The 20,169-nt window shown below is 41.9% G+C and overlaps 1 protein-coding gene across 3 annotated transcripts in view; it reads left to right on the top strand.

Annotated features, from left to right (window-relative positions):
* ARHGAP10 (Rho GTPase activating protein 10) overlaps positions 1–20,169 on the top strand; it is a 311,913-nt gene that overhangs the window by 85,688 nt on the left and 206,056 nt on the right. For all 3 annotated transcript variants that reach the window (XM_034661542.1, XM_034661541.1, XM_002916964.3), the window contains exon 4: positions 19,575–19,646. In XM_034661542.1, the coding sequence (XP_034517433.1) occupies positions 19,575–19,646 (72 nt within the window). The remainder of the gene's footprint in view (positions 1–19,574; positions 19,647–20,169) is intronic.

The raw sequence follows: 20,169 nt of genomic DNA, 5'->3' as shown, positions 1-20,169 counted from the left end.
AAAAAAAAAAAAAAAAAAAAAAAAAGCCAGAAAGCAGTTTGGGGTGGGCGTGGGAGGGAGCAGCTATGACCAACCATAGAGTTAAAAGGACGCCTGATGCTTTTTTTTTTTTTTTTTTTTAAGCTTTTTAGTTTGGAAAATTCTGATCATGTAAGAAAAGCAGAGAGAAAAATATAATTAAACTACGCGTACTCAATATCTAGCTTCCATTGGTTGCTATACAACTAATCTTGTTTCTCCTATACTTCTCACTCCCTGCCCCAATTAGTTTGACTGAAAGCCCATTATCATACCATTTTATCCATAAATACCCTACTACAGAGCTCTAAAAGGTAACTCCGTAGTATCCTCGACACACTTAAAGACAAGCAGTCAATTTCTTAATATTACAGAGAATTAGGCTGTATTCAGGTTTTTCTCATCTTCATTTACATCCCCCCATAACAATTGGTCTGTTTGAATCTGCATCCAAACATATTGCATTTGATTGATAAACTTTTCTTCCTTCCTCCCTCCCTCTCTTTTTCTTTCTTCTTCTTTCTTTTCTTTTTCTCTTTTCTTTTCTTTTCTTTTCTTTTCTTTTCTTTTCTTTTCTTTTCTTTTCTTCTTTTCCTAGATTTTATTTATTTGAGAGAGAGACAGAAGGAGGGGGAGGGCAGAAGGAGAAGCAGACTCCCCACTGAGCCGGGAGCCCATCGCGGAGCTTGATCCCAGGACCCTGGGATTGTGACCTGAGCCGAAGGCAGACATTTAACCGATTGAGCCACCCAGATGCCCCCTGATTGACAAGTTTCTAAGTCTCTTTTAATCTGTAGGTTTTTTCTTCCTCCTTTTTTCCCTTGATAGGAATTCCTGATACTTTTCTATTCATTTTATAAGACCTTTAAAATAGTACTACTTCCTGAGTTATAAGTTATAATAACAAAATAATAAAAGCAAAAAAGGTTGGTATTTAACCCATATTGATGTTCTTTTTGGTGTTTCTGTCTAACCTTGATCATCAGGGGTCACTTTTTTTAACCATGGAAATTGCATAGAATAATGGCTACTTTTGTTTAAATAGCTTTGAACACTCAGCAAAGAAAACTTTGATGCTTTATTAGACACTAGCCTTAAACTTTCGGATAAGAAAATATACTCTGTCAAGAAGTGCTCAGTGTGGCCCTGAAGAAGAGCTGGTAAAAAGTGAATTAAAATCTATTCTACTAAGGGGCACTGGGTGGCTCAGTCAGTTAAGCATCCAACGACTCTTGGTTTCTGCTCAGATGGTGATCTCAGGGTCCTGCATCAGGCTCTGCCCTCAGGGCGGAGTCTGCTTAAGACTCTCTCCCTCCCCCTTTGCCACTCCCTCCCATGCTCTTTTTCTCTTAAAATAATCTTTAAAATTTTTATTTTATTTTTTAATTAATTCTTTCCTTAAATAAATCTTAAAAAAATATTCTAAGTGTGATAACACTGGTGCAGGTGGGGTTGCGTGAAATGGGGAGCAGCTAAGCCTGTGCTTGTCAGAAAGGACTTTGTGGAAGAAGTTGTATCTGAGCTGGAGTTTGTGGAGCAGAGATACCAGAGGAGGGCCTTTGTCCAGTTTAACAGGTTCACACCTCCCCAGCACGGGACAAGGAGATGAGGAAGGTCTTTAAGTAGCTAAAATGGGAGCCAGTGCATTGTGGGAACTTTTAAAAACTCTTGTTTTACTTAAAATTATTACACGTTAGGGCGACTGGGTGGCTCAGTCAGTTAGGTGTCTGACCCTTGATCTCAGCTCAGGTCTTGGTCCCAGGCCTTGAGTTTAGCCCCACCTTGGGTTCCATGCTGGGTGTGGAGGCTACTTAAAAAAAAATAAATAAATAAAGAGAACCATGGTTATTTGTATTAGAGTACCTCATTGCCATCTTTTTGTGACATAATGAAAAACATACATCAAACACATGTTAAAAATTTTATACATCAGTGGTACAGAGCCCCATATTAAAAAAGGAATGCAAAATGACAGCTGTAAAATAGAGGTGGAAATATTCTAAAATTGGTTCCAAGAATTTAACACAATCTTAGTGGTCACTTAATTTTTAAAAGCAAGCAGGGACGCCTAGATGGCTCAGTTAAGTGTTGGACTCTTGATGTCAGCTCAGGTCTTGGTCTCAGGTCCTGAGTTCAGGCCCCACCTTGGGTTCCATGCTGGGCGTGGAGCCTACTTTAAAAACAAAAACAATTAGTGTTTTCAGAAGTCCTAAATTAAATGATGTTATACCATAGTAATTACATATTCATAATTAAGACTGAGTCATTAAAATGTGAGAAAATATTTTAAATCTAGTCTGTTTTAGAAGGCAAGGACCAATGTCAAAAAGCTTTTTAAAAAAACTTTCCATTTCTTAAATAAATGTTGAATAGGATGCTTGGCTTTAGGAATAAAGTCCTCAGATTGGAAGCTCAACAATAAGGAACAAGTTCTTCTTTGTTGGTTTTGAGCCACTAGGTGTGTGTGTTTGGTTTGCAAACATACACACAACTGATCTGTATCCCTCAACAGGCTTAGATATAAATAGTTCAACAAATACTGTGTATGTCTACTACATGCCAAACGCTGTGCCAAGTGCTTTAAAGACAAAGGCATGGTTCCTACCTTCGCATAGTTAGCTGTCCATTGGGAGAGACTACCCAAAGCATGCTTTGTGGTAACAGAGTTATGAGGGACTCCGAGGAAGGTGTGTTGGAGACATAATTTCAGACCTGAGTTGACTGATGAATCAGAGTTATTGAAGTAAGAAAAGATAGAAGTGAAGCACTAGTTTCTTCCCTTCAGGGAAAGCTGATAGAATTTGGGAAGGAGGGATCCGTTTGCATATTTCCCACCAGTGTCGGGCTCTGTGGCTATTAGAGCCAGTTTTTTGGGGGGAGGGAACTGGAAAGAAGGCCAGTCTGGAAGTCAGAGTGTTTTCCCCCAGCCCCTGTGTGAAAGTTCAATTTCTGTGAATGGATGTGTCATGCCCTTCAAAGGCCAATACTGACTTTTTCAGGGTCATGTTTTCAAGTGAGTAGTTTTTACTGATAATTTTGCTAGTCTTGAGTGTGAAAGTGAATAATTCAAGTTGGGGAGCTGGGTACTGTTTGTGGCCAGAACTGCTGAGGTCACTTCTGTGCATGTTCTCCAAGGAAAGTACTGCGTGAGCTTTCACGGCCAGAATTCTGGACATGTTCTCTCTGGCGTGGCGGGACATGGCGTACTTATCTGAGGTGGGCAGCTGTCCAAGAATTTAGGGACTTTTAAAATAGTGCTGCCGCGTTTATGATGTTCTTCTAAAAGCCCTTCATAGTGTATTTACTTCTCTACATGTGTTCTTTGATCATAACTTTTTTGTTTCTGTGCTTTTCCTGAACATGACTGAACATTATGGAAAATCAGGACAGTTGTGTAAGGCCTGGGGGTTGAGGAGATCTTCAGGGAAGAGGGGTGCCTGGAGAGAGAAGGTGGAGCTTGCCAGATGGTGCACAAAAGGCCCTTGCCTCTCATCCAGAGGGGGCTGGGGGCCTGCTGGGCTGCCAAGCGCAGTGAAGTGCCAACAGTGTCTTACGCACCAGCTGCTTCCCTTTTCCTACTTGGGCAAGATGACCCTATTTGCCGTTAGGAGTTTTGGTGTTACTTCATTTGTCTTTAGCGTTACTTATGAGCTCTTGAAATGTGGTCAGTGTCTAAGGCATTACATGCCACTGGGAAGATTGTGTCTTTAGTTTCATCTTGTTTTTATGGTATATTTTTTGGTATAGCAAATCTATTTTAATCAGTTCTCTTACACACTCTTTGGGCTCTTTGGGCTTTTGAGACCTCCTTCTTCTTTTCTTTTTTCTCTCCCATGTTTTTCAACACCACAGATTTCACTCTTGAGAAAACAGTAGGGTGTAGGGAACACTTTCTGAGTGATTATGCCCCCATAAAGAAGGCACTGGGCTTTTTGGTACCAAAGGCTTTTGTTAATCGTTCAGGTGGTTCTAGGCAAGACGCAGTGGTGTGTTTCCTCAACATTTGCTTATTTGCTTCACTTCTTTCTCATTGTTCTTACATTGTTTCAAGTATCTTACAGAATGATGTGCTTAAGTGATTTCTGTATCTCTTGGGTTTATTTTTTTTTAAAGATTTTATTTATTTATTGACAGAGAGGGACAGCCAGTGAGAGAGGGAACACAAGCAGAGGGAGTGGGAGAGGAAGAAGCAGGCTCCCAGCAGAGAAGCCTGATGTGGGGCTTGATCCCAGAATGCTGGGATCACGCCGTGAGCTGAAGGCAGATGCTTAACGACTGTGCCACCCAGGCACCCCTCTTTGGGGGCTTTTGATACAAATTTTTGCTCCAAACTTCCTATTTTTTTTTCTTTCAAAAATATTTCATGATATTGTTAAAATGACATATGTTGGTTAAAATGAACTAAATATCTTTCGCTTTTTGGGAGAAATTTTCATGCTGTCCTTTCTTTAGTACACTGTAGGGCAGTGGTTTACAAGGCTTGGTCTCTGGTCCAGCAGCATCAGCATCACCTGGGAACATGCTAGAAATGCTAACTCTTGGGCCCCACCCTAGACCTACTGTATCAGGAACTCTGGGGTGCGGTCCATTGGTGTGTGTGTGTGTGTGTGTGTGTGTGTGTGTGTGTGTGTTTTAAAAGATTTTTTAAAAATTTATTTGACAGAGAGGCAGCAAGAGAGGGAACACAAGCAGGGGGAGTGGGAGAGGGAGAAGCAGGCTTCCTGCCGAGCAGGGAGCCCAAATGCAGGGCTCGGGGCTCAATGCAGGGCTTGATCCCAGAAACGCTGGGACCATGACCTGAGCCGAAGGCAGACGCCTAATGACTGAGCCACCCAGGAGCCCCACATCGGTATGTGTTAAGCCCTCCAGGTTATTGTGAAGCATGCTTAAATTGGAACCACTGGCCTAGGGTGCCAGTGAAATCTCCACTGGCATTCCTAATGTTGTAGCTAGAGCTGTCTGAAAGTTGGAAACATTGTAAATTGCTTTTTGATGACTTTCTGTTTACCAGGAGGTTAAAATAGACTTTAAAAACCTAAGCTTTCATGTGTCATTTCCAAAGGATTTTGAACTATATCTAGTTTATTTTCATAGAACAGATTTCTGCTGTTAGAATTTTTGTGTTACTTAATTTGTGTTCAGCATTACTTATGAGTTCTTGTAATGTGATAAGTACCTAAGGCATCATATGCCATTGGAAAGATTGTTCTTTTAGTTCCTTCTTATTATAAATATTTTATGTGGTATATCAAACCTGTTTTAATCAGTTCTTTTACAGTTAAAGTGACTTTTTTTGTGTGAAGTTCTGTTGGAAAGCATATTCAGATGAGGAAAAAAAGTAAAAAATCCATCTTGAACTTATTTGTGGAAACATTTCTCAGTTTAGTTTAAAAGTTGTCAATGACCTAACTTTATGAAGAATTTTTCTCCTTGGAACTGACCCTTACAATTTGACAACATCATTTTTTTCTCCATATAAATCCCCCCCTCCCCATAAACTCACTGTAATTCAGTCAGATGCAGATGTCATTGTGAAACCTGTTCCCTAGGAAGATAGCTTTTGCAAGTTGGATTTTTTTACTGACCTAGAATCCTATAGAGGTTACAGTCTGGACTAACTGAAATCACAATTCTAAAATGAGTGAGGATGTTTTAGGCAAGAGGACTGAGCTCCTTGGTGGACCCCTTTCCATGGAAGGCCTTGCTCATGACTCAGTGTCCTCTCTTTGTGACTCATAGTCATCTGTGGTCTTGAAGCCTTGTCATCATCAGATCCTACTTCCCTATTGAAACTTATGTTTCCTATATTTCATGTCCTTGGGCTTGTCCTCTGCCTCTGAGGAATCAGCTCTTCTGATAAATCAGGTACTACTGACACGAAAGAGCAAAGAGGACACACGGACTCCCCTTCAACCTACCCCCACCCCACACATGCACACTAACAACAGACACCAGAATGTGACTGGCCCACTCATTTCATTGTCTTATGTAGAGGAGTGGTTCCATTAGTGGGAATTAAGTTCAGCTAAATTTACAATTTCATAAGAAAAACATTTTTGTCAGATCCATTTATGAAGTACTTCACGGTATGGCCTTGGATCCTAAAACAAAGAGCTGAGAGAGAACTTAGGGAAACTCTTAACCTTTTCAATTACCAAAAGAAAAAAAGGGGAACTGGAACTCAGTGAGGTGGAGTGATTTGATCCACATTACTTCACAAAGTAAGTTGGTGACAGTGATGAAAAGAAAATCTCCTATCTCCTGGTAGCCTAAGGACATTATTCTTTGCCTTTAGCTCCTTGTAAGATTTACCAGCCTTTCCTCCACCTTTGAACATGGGTGAATTGGAAATGTCTCCTTATCGCTGCCATCTACAAGGCGGCAGTCTTGAAGAAATGTGAATTTTGTTATTTCTCCTGGCCTGTTTGGACATGTGTAGCCCCCCAGCATTTCAATCAACAAACCACTTGACCACTTAAGGAAGAAATATGGATCCTGGTGTATGTTTGAAAACCTGCCATTGAGGCCTTCTAGTTAGGTCGAAGAAGTGCCAGCTTCAGTGAATACCCAAAGACGGGGTGCCTTCACCTTGGAAGAAGATTCTGGGCACCATAGTGGAGCACCTCTTAAAGAAATATAATGCACCTCCAATATTTTTGATGGCACAGAGGAGAAGAAAATGTGTGGGCAAAACCGATGTTGATGCCTGAGATGAAAAGTGATTCAGAAGAACTAGTCTCTGAAGAAGTTTTAGAAATAAATATATTTTGTTTTTTGTTTTTTTATATATGCGCAAGACGGATACATGATAAAAACCTGTCAAAGAGCTTTTTCAATAAATGTAAAAGTTCTCGGTATTAAGTTTTGGTCAAGGTTTCATTAGCAGTATTTTTTCCATAATAGTATATAAAAGGATGGAGCGTCATCATCGTCGTCGTCGTCGTCATCTTCTTCTTTTTTTTTTTTTTTTTAGAGAGAGAGAGAGAGAGAGAGAGAAAGTGTGTATGAGTTGGGGGAGGTGCAGAGGAAGAAGGCGAGAGAGAATCATAAGCGGATTCCACGCACAGCACAGAGCCTGACATGGGGCTCGATTTCACGACCCTGAGATCATGACTTGAGCTGAAATCAAGAGTCAGACGCTTAACCAACTGAGCCACCCAGGCGCCCCTGGAGTTTCTTACTAGTGGTGTGTTTGATCGAATGAAATACAGAACTTCAGTGGTGGTGGGGATTACTAGAGGCCCAGGGGTATACCAGTGGCCGTGATAGTGTAGCGGGAAGAATATGGACTTTGGAGGCAGGGGCAGACAGGCACCTCTCAGATCTCCCACCACAGGGAGTGGAACGGACCATTGGGCGCAGTTGCTATATGGTTCCATCACTGCATTAGAGTGAAGGCCATGCCTCCCACAGGCTGCACCCAGCCGGTGACCGAGACAACAGGGGTGCTAAAACAGCTTACTACTGGGGACTCTGGAGTCCGCTGACACGCAGCCTTGGCTCAAGGAATCCCTGATGGCCTTTCTGAACTTTCCCTAGAACTGCCCTGCAGTCTAACATGTGTCCCCCCAGCCTTCCAACCTTCCTTCCCTCCCTGTCTCCTTCCCCTGGGGTCAGACCTGCATCACTGTCTGACAGCTCTTCTTGCCTCCCCGGCTCCCTCCATGTCCTCGCACAGATGTTTCCCCTGATACATTTTTTTTTTTTTTTTTTTTTTTTTTTTAGAGAGAGAGAGAGAGAGAGAGAGAAAGTGTGTATGAGTTGGGGGAGGTGCAGAGGAAGAAGGCGAGAGAGAATCATAAGCGGATTCCACGCACAGCACAGAGCCTGACATGGGGCTCGATTTCACGACCCTGAGATCATGACTTGAGCTGAAATCAAGAGTCAGACGCTTAACCAACTGAGCCACCCAGGCGCCCCTGGAGTTTCTTACTAGTGGTGTGTTTGATCGAATGAAATACAGAACTTCAGTGGTGGTGGGGATTACTAGAGGCCCAGGGGTATACCAGTGGCCGTGATAGTGTAGCGGGAAGAATATGGACTTTGGAGGCAGGGGCAGACAGGCACCTCTCAGATCTCCCACCACAGGGAGTGGAACGGACCATTGGGCGCAGTTGCTATATGGTTCCATCACTGCATTAGAGTGAAGGCCATGCCTCCCACAGGCTGCACCCAGCCGGTGACCGAGACAACAGGGGTGCTAAAACAGCTTACTACTGGGGACTCTGGAGTCCGCTGACACGCAGCCTTGGCTCAAGGAATCCCTGATGGCCTTTCTGAACTTTCCCTAGAACTGCCCTGCAGTCTAACATGTGTCCCCCCAGCCTTCCAACCTTCCTTCCCTCCCTGTCTCCTTCCCCTGGGGTCAGACCTGCATCACTGTCTGACAGCTCTTCTTGCCTCCCCGGCTCCCTCCCCATGTCCTCGCACAGATGTTTCCCCTGATACATTTCTTTTTTTTTTTTTTTTTTTTTTNNATTTTATTTATTTATTTGACAGAGATAGAGACAGCCAGCGAGAGAGGGAACACAAGCAGGGGGAGTGGGAGAGGAAGAAGCAGGCTCACAGCAGAGGAGCCTGATGTGGGGCTCGATCCCATAACGCCGGGATCACGCCCTGAGCCGAAGGCAGACGCTTAACCGCTGTGCCACCCAGGCGCCCCTCCCCTGATACATTTCTGGCATTTCCAGTCTTGTCTGGTGTCTGCTTCTTAGAGGACCTGGTGTAATACAGAAAGAGACTGTTTTGAATGAAGATGATGTATACGGGAGCCTCAGCATAGGTATTCATGGTTACTATTGTCACCATCAGGAGGGAATGTTGAATTTATATAGAAACTCTATTCTTTATCTAAATTTGTAGGGGAATCCTACTTCATAAAATAAGTATTTTTGAATGCCTGCTAGGAGCTGGGCAGTGTTCTAGCACCTGAGGGTGCAGTGAGGAGTTAGGTCCTTGTCAGGACGAGGTGCTCAGCAGCTGGCTGCATTGTGGAGAATGAGAGCCTTTCTGCCCCACACCCTCCTTTTCTCTCCTGGCCACTCAGCCCAGGCACAGAAGGGCTGGAGAGTAGTCTCTTTGCCGTTGACCAAAGGTGTAGGTATTCTTTTCTGAATACCCCCCCACCCCCTCCCTGTCTCTCTCCTATTTTCTTGATCCAACCATTTATTGCCTGATTTATGAGGTTCCATTAGTAGCTATGCCACTGACTTACACCATTCACTTCAGAAATTAAAATGTCCTCTTATTTAAAGCTAAAAAATAAAATTTCAGATTCTTTCATGATACTTTTTGCAGCGTTCTGTGAGGCTCCTCTTTCCCTCCCTTTTGCAGGGTTTTATTTCTTCTCATAATGTTCTGCCTGGGTAGTCATTAAAAAAAAAAAAAAAAAGAAGAAGAAGCTAGGTCCTTATTGTCCCTTATGCACAGAGGGAAAGAAAATCAAGGTTAAATCTTTTGTTTAATGTCCTTATTAGGTTAACTTATCTCTAATATACCCAATCTTTGAAGAGTCTCAGTTTTTCCTCAGAATAATAATAAAAAAATCTTTATTGGTAGAGTCTATTTGATTTAAATAATTGGAGTAAAATTGCTATCTTTAACAAGTGGCCTTCAGAATTGACGCAAGCTTCCTTTTTTTTTTTTTTTCCTTAAACTCTAAGGTATTTGTAGAAAAGAGACATGAAGGGAAGCTTAAACTTTTGTGATTCAGTGGCTTAACTTTTTTTTTTTTTTTTTTTGAGAGCCAGATTATGGCCAAATATTCAGGGAATTAAGCCAGAGAGAAGAAATTGTCAGCTCAAGTCCTCTGGTTTTATTAGGCCCTTTTCAGAGTTTAGGATTGAAAGTTGACAGAAACTCTCATTGGAAACTTTTTATTCTTGGACTTTCAGAAGAAAGCAAAAGTATGCTGACTGATCTGGTGAAATTAGGATGTATATTTTACTAATTATAATTTCTAGCCTGTTAAATGGGACTGCTGTGGCCTAAAAGAATCAGACATTCAAGAAACTATTTCATATTAATTGGCTCTTAATTTTCAGGTTTAAACTCTATAGGATTAATTTATAGCACCTCTGTATGTATGTCCCAGTTAGAACTTTGTATATGGGTTTGTTCAGATTCTCACCAGTTCTGAGCTGGTAAGTTGGAGCTATCACCACTCTAAAATTTAATTTTGCTTTTACATTAGTTTTTTCCACCAGAAGGATTAACTTAGCTTGAGCTGTGCTCACAAATAAAATAACATCCAGGGATTTATTTGGAAGTTAAAATTGCTTCTAGTGTGGCATTCCCTCTCCCCCCACCCTTTTTAAAATTTAATTGTGTTAAGAAGGTAGAGCAAACATTATTCCTTTTTTAAAGTTGGTAATATTCAGGTAACAAAAGAGAATTGTTTTTTCTCTGGTCTAAAACCAGAACTGGTTAGGACCAAGCCCAAATGAGAGAATGTTGGCCTCTTACTTGTCACTGTGGCAGAGTTCTGTTAGCATGACCAATTAAATGTTGGCATTTCTTCTCAGCATCAGAGTCTTTTGACTTCTTTCTCTTATTATTTTAGCTATTAAAAAAACGGGAGGGCTTTGTTGTGCATTTTAGTTTTCCTATTAGGACCCAAGTCTAGGTTGTTGGGAGAAGGCCCAGTCCAAGGAGAGACTGGCTAGATGGAGAAAAAGAGAAATCGCAAAGGATGAGTGTGACTGGGGAGTAATCTAATACATCAAAAATGGCCTGGTTTAATCAGGAGTAAAAACTTGTTTAAGAATTGAGATGGGTAGTACTGCATTTTGACAAGTATGTTCAGAGTTCTGCGATTTAAAAACAATGTAAATGCTGTGTTAGTCTAGATTCTCAGTTGCAAGGTCTAAGTCTTCTGAACAGAAGGGGAATTTATTTAAAGAATACTTGATAGGGTGCCTGGGTGGCTCAGTTGGTTAAGTGTCTGCCTTTCGCTCAGGTCATGATCCCAGGGCCCTGGGATCGAGTCCTGCATCAGGCTCCTTGCTCCGTGGGGGAGCCTGCTTCGCCCTCTGCCTCTCTGTGTCTCTCATGAATAAATAAATAAAATCTTAAAAAAAAAAAAAAAAAAAGAAAGAATACTTGGTAGCTTGCAGTATCTTTCTTTGGTTCTGGGAACCAGGAATGATGCCCAGAGTTGCACTCTCAGAGCTGGGCTTGGAGAAGACAGTCACCACCCTTGCTGCAGGGTGTACACAACACAGCATGCCAAGCAGCACTGCTGCCCCTGCTGGTGGTTGTGGAACTGCTCCTTCTGGAAACGCGCTACCACCCACCAGAATCTCTGGTCACTTGTTTCTTGAGGTACTAGCTTTCAAATCCAAGTCTGGGATGGGAGCATCTCATTAGTGGAACTCTGGCCGGGTCTCACGGCCTCACTACAAGGTGGCTGGGGAAAACCAGTGTCTCTCATTTCCAGCTTTTATAGTGGAAGGTGGGCTGTGCCCCATTTGGTAGGAGAATTCTCAAACATAGGAAGGTGTTTTAAGTGTTGTGTATCATAAAGGGCAGATATGCACTACCTGTAATGTTTATGCCTGATTGTATGGCAACACTATTCTCTTATGAGAAGATTAAACAAAAATGTGTTGGGATGGCTTGAATGGACACACTTATAGGTATGCATATGCATGTCTACTAGATAATCATGTGACTACCTTCATGTGGTTGATTAAATATGTGGCTGTATTTTAAAATCAAATTTTTCAAAAAGATTTTATTTGTCAGAGAGAGAGAGCATGAGCAGGCGAGGGGGTGGGGGTCGGCAGAGGGAGGAGTAGGGAGCCAGACGTGGGACTCGATCCCAGGACCCTGGGATCATGACCTGAGCTGAAGGCAGATGCTTAACTGAGCCACCCAAGCGCCCCTGTATCTAAGAGTTTTATTATGTAAAATCAAATTATTGATGTATACTTTAGAATTTTTCCCCCCACTAATTTCATAAAAAAGGTTATTCCAAGTCTTGACCCCTTTTATGTTAGTGTGTTGATCACTGACATACTCTGAATTTTTCAGCACAGCTATCCAGAGTATTTCATGGCCACATTTGTCTGCATTCTTTGAGATATGTTGCCTTTCAAAATCTCTTTCTGATGCTTTCATTGGACATTTATCTTAAGCTACAGGTACTCATTTGCAGCACATTTGGACAGTCTCTTTTACAGATTTTATAATACAGATGTATTTTCATGACTCAGTCACTCACCGTGTTTCTTTTAAAGTGATCTTTACAAAAGCACCAAACACTTGTAATTTGAGGTTTTCTCCAGAATAACTACATCTCTTAAATCTCTTAGCTTCCTCTTGTTTTTGTAACCCAGAGTTCTTTGTGATCTGTAACATCTGAAAGTAGGTGGGATTGGGGCCCTTTCAGGCTAAGATTCCTCAAATGGTTCTTTGTTGGTCAAAATGATGAAAAGCACACTCCTTAAGGGAACTGTAAGAATTCTTATGTAGGGTTAAGTCCCCCCTCTTTTTTTTTTCTGAGAGACAATTTTGGGAAAAATACTTCTGATGTTCAGATATATATATAATAGTTCCTTGGCACCCTTTCTTGAGGTTCTGTTTCAAGAAAAAAGTAAGAAACATGTCTTTGATGCATAGTTTCTTTGCTTTTATTCTTGATGTTGGAGTTGGAAAGTAGAGTTTTCCCTTTAGTCTAATGAAATGGGAAGTATCTAGAAGGTCATGGGAGAATATAGTGGAAATTGTCCTTTGCTCTCAGAATTATGCATTCCTCTGGGGTCAAGAACACTTGGAATCCAGGCTTAAAATAACAAGGGCCATGGGGAACAGACATAATTCCTTCTGTTTCATTAGACTCAGTCTATCCTTGTTAGTACTGAGTGATTAGAAAGGCATGGTTTAGTACTTACATGGACTTATTTACTGTTTTATCTGGACTGAGACTTGAAATAGTTGTTATTAAAGATCTCACAGGATTTAGTTTTGCCTTTTTACTGAATACGGGCTTCTAGCCCCCAGCCCCATTTTCTTTAGATTTAGAACATCAGAACTCAGTCTTCGATCCTCAAATGGGGAAACTTAAAGCAGCAGCAGAGGTCCCTCTCCAAAGTAGAGTCTGATTCTCTGCTGGTCAGCTGTCCGTTGTCAGCAGATTTCCCAGCGACTGCTTGAGCTGTGGAGACAGGCAGAGAGACCACCCTACCTTCTCTTTTCTTTTTAGACATGTACGTTCTCACCTCCACAAACTTAATAAAAGGGATTTCAGACTTGACGAGTTGGAAAACTATTAATCCCCCAGGCTTATTATTATAAAATAATCTTGTTCTTTTATTTTGAATTGTGAAGTTTTAATGGATTCTGGGATTGACCATTCAACATTGAAATGTAACTTGTATTTCTGTTTCTTCCAACTCATGCAGAATCCTAGCACTGGATAAGACCCCAGAGGTCTCCCAGGCCAGCTGTCCCTCAGCACAGGCCTCTGTGGTAGAGTGTCCGTGGATATCAGCCACCTAGATTGTACTTGTTGATGTGAAAAGAGCTAGAGGTCATCCTTTGCCTGCTCCATGAAGGTCTTACTGAGCTCCTCTCGATAGTGAACCCAAAATCTGTGCTATAGCTTCTCCCCATTAGATCTGGTTTTGTCTTCTCTAATGATTTTTTCTTCTCTCTTACAGCATCTATTTTAATATTTATGGATAGCTTTCATGTTCCCTCTGAATATTCTCTTCCTCCCCAGTTCCACAGAACACCTCTGGTTTTCTTATTCCTCCTAAACTGTTTTAGTATTCTGGGCACATTCCTGCTTCGCTCCAGTTAGAAAATGTCTCTCTTAAACCGCAGTACCCATACTATTGAGATAGGTTCTGATCTTGTGGGACACAGTTGAATGATTGCCTTGTCTGGTTTGAACATAGCCAATGTATGTGTTCATTCTTTTTTAGGGCAACTTATGACTCCTTTGACTCATGCTGAACTTTCAGTTAACTCATTTTTAGGGACTAAAGCTCTTATTAAAGCCTGCTACTAAATTCACATAAATTGTTGTCAAGATAGTTTTACACGTGAACAATTGCCTTTCAGTGTTGAAACCCACTGGATTGCTTATCCCAGCCAAATTCTACAGCATCACTTTTGAATCCCTCTTTTCAGCTGGACAGCTACTTGAACTGGGATTCTCTCATCCAACATTCAGTCTTTCCTTCCAAATTTTGGTCCCCTGTAAATATGGTAAATGTATATTTAAAAAAATATATACAATCGATTGAGAGTAAGTAGAACATCATTGGTCATGATACTTGAGGTAATTCTCTCAGGCAGGGTTCAGCCAACTGTGGCCCAAGCCCACCTCGCCTCCTGTATTTGTAAATACAGTTTTGCTGGAATCTAGCTGTGCTCATTCACTGATATACTGTTTACAACTGCGTTTGTGCAAATGGCAGAGTTGAGTAGTTGCAGCTCAGCCTTTTATAGAAAAAGTTGTCTGACTGTTGCCCTAAGGGGAAAGCAACTGGTAAATGAACACGTTTTAGGTTCATGTAGATGCATTCTGTTTCTAAGCAAGACTGTGCAAAACCCTTTCCAAGCTTCATTAGTCAAGGCTTTTTATGACTTCTTTTTGTGGCTTGTTCAAGTGTTTGGGGAAGTATATGGTTATATAATCTTATATGTGAATTCTAAAATCAGTCTATATTTGCTTTTTCTTTTTCTCTTTAAGCTACCTGATTGATTTCTAATGTACTAATACTTGAAAGCTTTTGTCCATATTACTTCAACTGTCTCTTTCAAATTGGGGTACTGTTATCACCAGAAATTTCCTTTAGGGTTTTAGGGGCAGTCCTTGATTTGGTATTCATTTTTCACTGGGGAAGAATCATGTTTTGGCGTTAGAACATTTTAGTAACACTCATTACTAACAAATATTATATAATACTTCTGTGAAATTTATAAAAGGAACTGAGAGATTCCATGGAGTCTCCAGTCTATTTTGAGAAAAAGAAGAAAACAATTCTCATTGCTCAACCAACATTGCCTTACCGAAGCATTTAGTCGCTGCTGTTATTTTGTTCTTGAGTAGAATGCTTAAGGTTCAGTTCAGAAGTTACATAACCAGATTTTTAAAAGAAAAAAATGATATTTTTAAATTAAAAAAATCTTTAAAAAATTTTTGTGAAAAAATTGGGTTCGGTGGTGTCAGAACTCCTTTCCTTATTCTGGAAATTTCCTCGTTAACCTGCAAACAGGCAGAAATCCCTCATATTCTTGTCCCACACTAGTGTTAGACCTTGGGGGTCAGGAAGATATTGCATCAAATTAATTCTCCAAGTGAAGGACACACTTAATGACCTGAAAGTGCTCATGTATAATCTTTGTGGCCTGGTTCTTTTGTAAAGGACAATGTTTACTCCACAGTCTGGAGTTTTAGGGCTCGCATTTTAAAAGGCCTTCCCAGGCATTTGGGTGGCTCAGTCATTAAGCGTCTGCCTTCAGCTCAGGGTGTGTTCTGGGATTGAGCCCTGTATCAGGCTCCTCCACTGGGAGCCTGCTTCTTCCTCCCCGACTCCCCCTGGTTGTGTTCCTTCTCTTGCTGGCTGTCTCTCTCTCTATCAAATAAATAAAATCTTTAAAAAAAATAAAAAAAGGCCTTCATACGTGCGTGTTACTAATGCCTGTATCTAGCGTTTATGGGGCATTTCCTACGTCCCACTCTGGTGGCTGATGGAACTCATTGGATCTCTTCAGCCTCCTCTGCTTATTTTCGGCTGCTTCAGCTGCGTTAGCGACATCAGAATTGCTTGTAGTTCTGTGCCCTGAGATTGCTGTTTCCCCCTTCTCTTTACTCTTATTCTTTGCCTGAAGAACTCCAATGCTCTGCTTCGGGCTCAGGTCTGTTTTATCCCCTTCCGGAAGTCTCTACCCACTCAGCTTCCTCCTCCGGGCAGCTTGCCTGTGCGGTGTGATGCTGACACGGTTACATCTCCTGGAAATACTCCTACCCAGGATGAACCTCACTGCTCACCTACTCCCTGCGTTGCTAGAGAAAAATCTCACCACGGGCCAGATGGATGTCTTCACAAACTCCTGTTCACTTATCTTAAGCGGCCTGCAGGCCTGCCTAGGAATGTTCATGTTTCTCTAGGAAGTGCCCTGCTCACTGTTTGTGATGATTCTTCCCTTCATTCTCCTCTCTATTCAAACTTTTTCTTGCCCAAACTCTCTTATAAGTGACCTTGCCTTGTACTTCATGGAAGAAAGAACCATCAGGTAGCAGGTCCCCCAGACTCTCTTCATGAAATCTGCATGCTCCTTTGTACTGATACTTGTGTTCTTCTTACTTCCTGTTACAAGGGAGGGAAGGAGCCCTACTTCCGTGGCAGGGCAACACCCATGTGTGGGCAGCATCTCATCTCCTCCCACATTTGAGATTTTGAACCATCTTTTCTGGGTTCTTCACATGGGCATTTAGATGTTTTATTACCTTGGGGTGTCTCCTAGAATCTCAGATTTAACATAATCCCTTAGTGCTTGCTTCCAGCTGCTTTTCCTCAAAATTTTCCTGTTTCAATAAATAGTATTCTTGCTTATACAGTTGCTCATTGCAGAAATGTGGGGGTGATCCTGGAAATGCCTCCCTTTCCCACATTCTATCACCAGCTACTTTGATTCTACCTGCACATATCTCTGAAAATGGTCTCCTCTCAATTTTTATAGTCACAACCTTATTTCAACCCCCATCCTTTCTTGCATGTTTCATTCTAGCTGCCTCCTAGCAAGTCTTTCTCCTTCCAGTTTTCCTCGCCTCTAATCTCTTTTTCTCAGAGAAGCCAGAGTAATCTTTAAAAGATCTAAATAATCATTGTATTAGTGCCCTGCTTAACACCTTCCAGTGGCTTTCATCATGCCCCGAATAAAAGAACTCTTTCCCTGGGCCCATAGGGCCCTGAATGTTCTGGTCCCTTGCCTTCACTTCTCTCTTTCCATCCACTTCTTTTTTTTTTTTTTTTTTAATATTTATTTGTTTGATGGAGAGAGAGACAGCCAGTGAGAGAGGGAACACAAGCAGGGGGAGTGGGAGAGGAAGAAGCAGGCTCCCAGAGGAGGAGCCTGATTTGGGGCTCGATCCCAGAACGCCGGGATTTGCCCTGAGCCAAAGGCAGGTGCCCCCTATCCACTTCTTTGTTCTTTATGCCCCCAGCCACACTGGCCTTTTGCTGTTTACTGTAATACACAAATTCCTCACCTTAAGCCTTTTTACCTCTGCTGGCTTCAGGCTGGAAACCATTTCCCTTACTCTCTGCATCCATAATTCCTTCTCATTTTTCAGATCTGAGCTTGATTGTCTTTTCTTTGATAGAGCTCTCCTGAGTTGTTTTTTTCCTTATAAATCCTTTAATAAATTCCTCACCTTAGCCCTACTTTTCTCCATGTGAAGGGTTTACTAGAATTTGCAGTTACACATCTACTTATGTGTTCATGTGTGCTTCTTGTGTCTCCCGTGCTAGACAGTAAGTTTTTGGAGGGCAGGGACTGTGTGAATTTTGTTCATCGTCGTGTCTCCAGTATCTGGGGCTGAATGCTCAGCACGTACTTGTTTCATGAAATACAGGTTTATTGCGATGGCTGTTTGGAATGGGGACGTCCCCATCTGGTATTTTTGGGCTCATACTTATATGATTTTGAATGTTCTTATCTTCTATGAACTTGAGCAGTTCCCAGCCCCTGTGTTCCCAGCATGTGATGCTGGGCTGAGTTCTTTCTGGAGTGGGCCAGCCACCATGGAGGATGTGTATGTGTGCGTGTGCATGTGCGTGCGTGTGTGTGTGTGTTTATATGTAGGTTTGTGCAGGAACACGATGTGGAAGCTAGGAAGCAACACTGGTGCTCATAGAAGTGTGCCTTAAATTATTTTGAGATGTTGTATGTGAGTTGGGTCACTTTAAAAACGTATGGCAGACCCTCTCCTATCTGCTCTAGGTGTTCCATATGGCTCTGAGTGGTTGGGATTCCTGGTGTGTGCTTTGTCCCTGCTGTATTCTTTAGCACAAAGGATTTTTTGGTTTGCCATTGTTGTAGGTCACATGGTCAACCATGTAGAGAGTATAAAATTAACTTATTTTGAAAAGGATCCCTTTCCCTTGGCTAGTTGTTGCTCTTAATTCTTTTAGTTCCCTGTTGCCCCAGCTCCTTGAAACCTAAGTGAGAAATTGTCAGGGTAGGAGTGAGTAGAACCTAGTTTCTGGCCCAAGGAAGAGAGTTCAACTTCTGAGCATCTCAAGGTGGCATAGTCACTTTTTTGAGGATTCCCTATCTCACAGTATGAATGGTCTCTTTGGGAGAAATCCTTACTTAATGGAACATTGCAAAGGAGCCTTTGGTTATATTCAGAATCCTTTCCTTTCCTTCCCCCCCTTTTTTTAAGAAAAATTTTTTGAAGATTTATTTATTTGAGAGAGAACAAGAGAGCACGAGGGGAATGAGGGGCAGAGGAAGAGAGAGAAGCAGATTTCCCACTGAGCAGGGAGCCCAATGTGAGGCTCAGTCATAGGACCCTGAGATCATGACCCGAGCCAAAGGCAGACGCTTGACCCCAGCCAAAGGCAGACGCTTGACCTGAGCCAAAGGCAGATGCTTAACTTGAGCCACCCAGGCACCCCAGAATCCTTTCCTTTTCTAAGTCAGTTATTCTTTCTGTAATTTAAAGCTTGGATTTCTAGGGGCTTTTTTTTTTTTTTTAAGTGAAAAAAGGAATGGCACATTGTTGTAAAGTATTTTAAGTTTTCCTTTTCTATCTTGGATATTTGTGATCTCCTGGAAATACATGGTGAGAAAACCACTACCCACTTGCATATTGTCAAATGCATTTTCCTTGGGTAATTGTTCCCTTTTGTTTGTATTTTCAGCATTGTTTGTTGTATATTCTGTCTTACAATGAAAAGCCCCAGACCTGTCAATATGAGTGCCCTTGTGGTTGGAGTGTGTGTGTGGCTCCTATCAGGTTGACCTTCCCCTTCTGTAACTGTTTGCCAGCATGCCCAATATTTACTTTGTTGTGAGCTCCAGTGACTGTGCTTTGCTGATACACCTTAAATCCTCAGGAGGAATTTTCAGTAAGACTGAGTGTGTTTAAACTTATAGCCACAAACTAGCCCTTTACATAATGTAGTCTGATAACTAATAAAGGAATGTAATTGACTTGTAAATTTCTGAGGAGGGGGAGGGAAAAAAAACTCAAACAGAAGTGTTCTGTTAATGAATGTGATAGACCCCTTTGTTGTTTAAAGACAACCCTCTTGCTATGTTCCTGAAGAAAGAGCTGTGTTGGGGCTGTGTTGCACATTTCCCTGGCACTTTGCCCCACCTTCTCTTCCCTGAAAATATTTATGGAGATCTAGCGTGTTAATAAATTTAGAAGTGATTTAATGGTTGCATTGGCAGGGCGAGATAAGGTAGTTAAAATATGTTGTTCATTTTATTTCTGGGTGGGGTGGAAGAGGGAAATGAAATACTTATTTTTTTTTTTCCTTTGGGGGAACCTAACGCTGTGTTCTTTTGTTATCGTTCTTGTTCTCTAGGCATTAAGTGTAACTGAAACCCTGATTAAGCCCTTGGAAAAATTCAGAAAAGAACAACTTGGAGCCGTGAAGGTTTGTGTCTCATTGGAGTGCACTTGTAAACGCAAGATGGCGGTGCCGCTGCTGCGCCCGCGTGCGCTTTATCCGCATTTGGCAGCTGGAGTAACCATCTGTTGTTTCATGTTTTCAGTGTGCTTTTTCCCCTTTGGGCGATATGAAATTGTAAACAAAACAAAAACATCTGGGCAGGATCGTAAAACCCCTAGTCATCTCTGGCGACACCTTCCCATATCGAGTTTTGAAAACATGCTTAACCAAACAGCACGTTGACTCGGCGCAGAAGCGTCTTAGCTCTGTAGGGAGTGCAGTTACGTCCTCGTTTGCCTCCGTTTCAGGGAGGCGTGTAGCAGTCTGTGAGCGTTTAAGATTAGGGACGATTAGGAACGCTGCTACACCATGATGCCTTTGAAACTCGGAGGAGAATATTGGGTTGTCGGGATGTGATTTCCTTAAATTGAACACAAATTTATTGAGCTTTCTGTTGTGTGCCGGTATTGTGAGGTGTCGGGGGTTCAGAGATGCATTCAAGGATCTG

The sequence above is a fragment of the Ailuropoda melanoleuca genome, chromosome 5 (genome assembly GCF_002007445.2).
Source record: "Ailuropoda melanoleuca isolate Jingjing chromosome 5, ASM200744v2, whole genome shotgun sequence".
NCBI lineage: Eukaryota > Metazoa > Chordata > Mammalia > Carnivora > Ursidae > Ailuropoda > Ailuropoda melanoleuca.
Note: the sequence above shows the minus strand (reverse complement) of the source record. Positions and strands in the feature narration are given on the sequence as shown.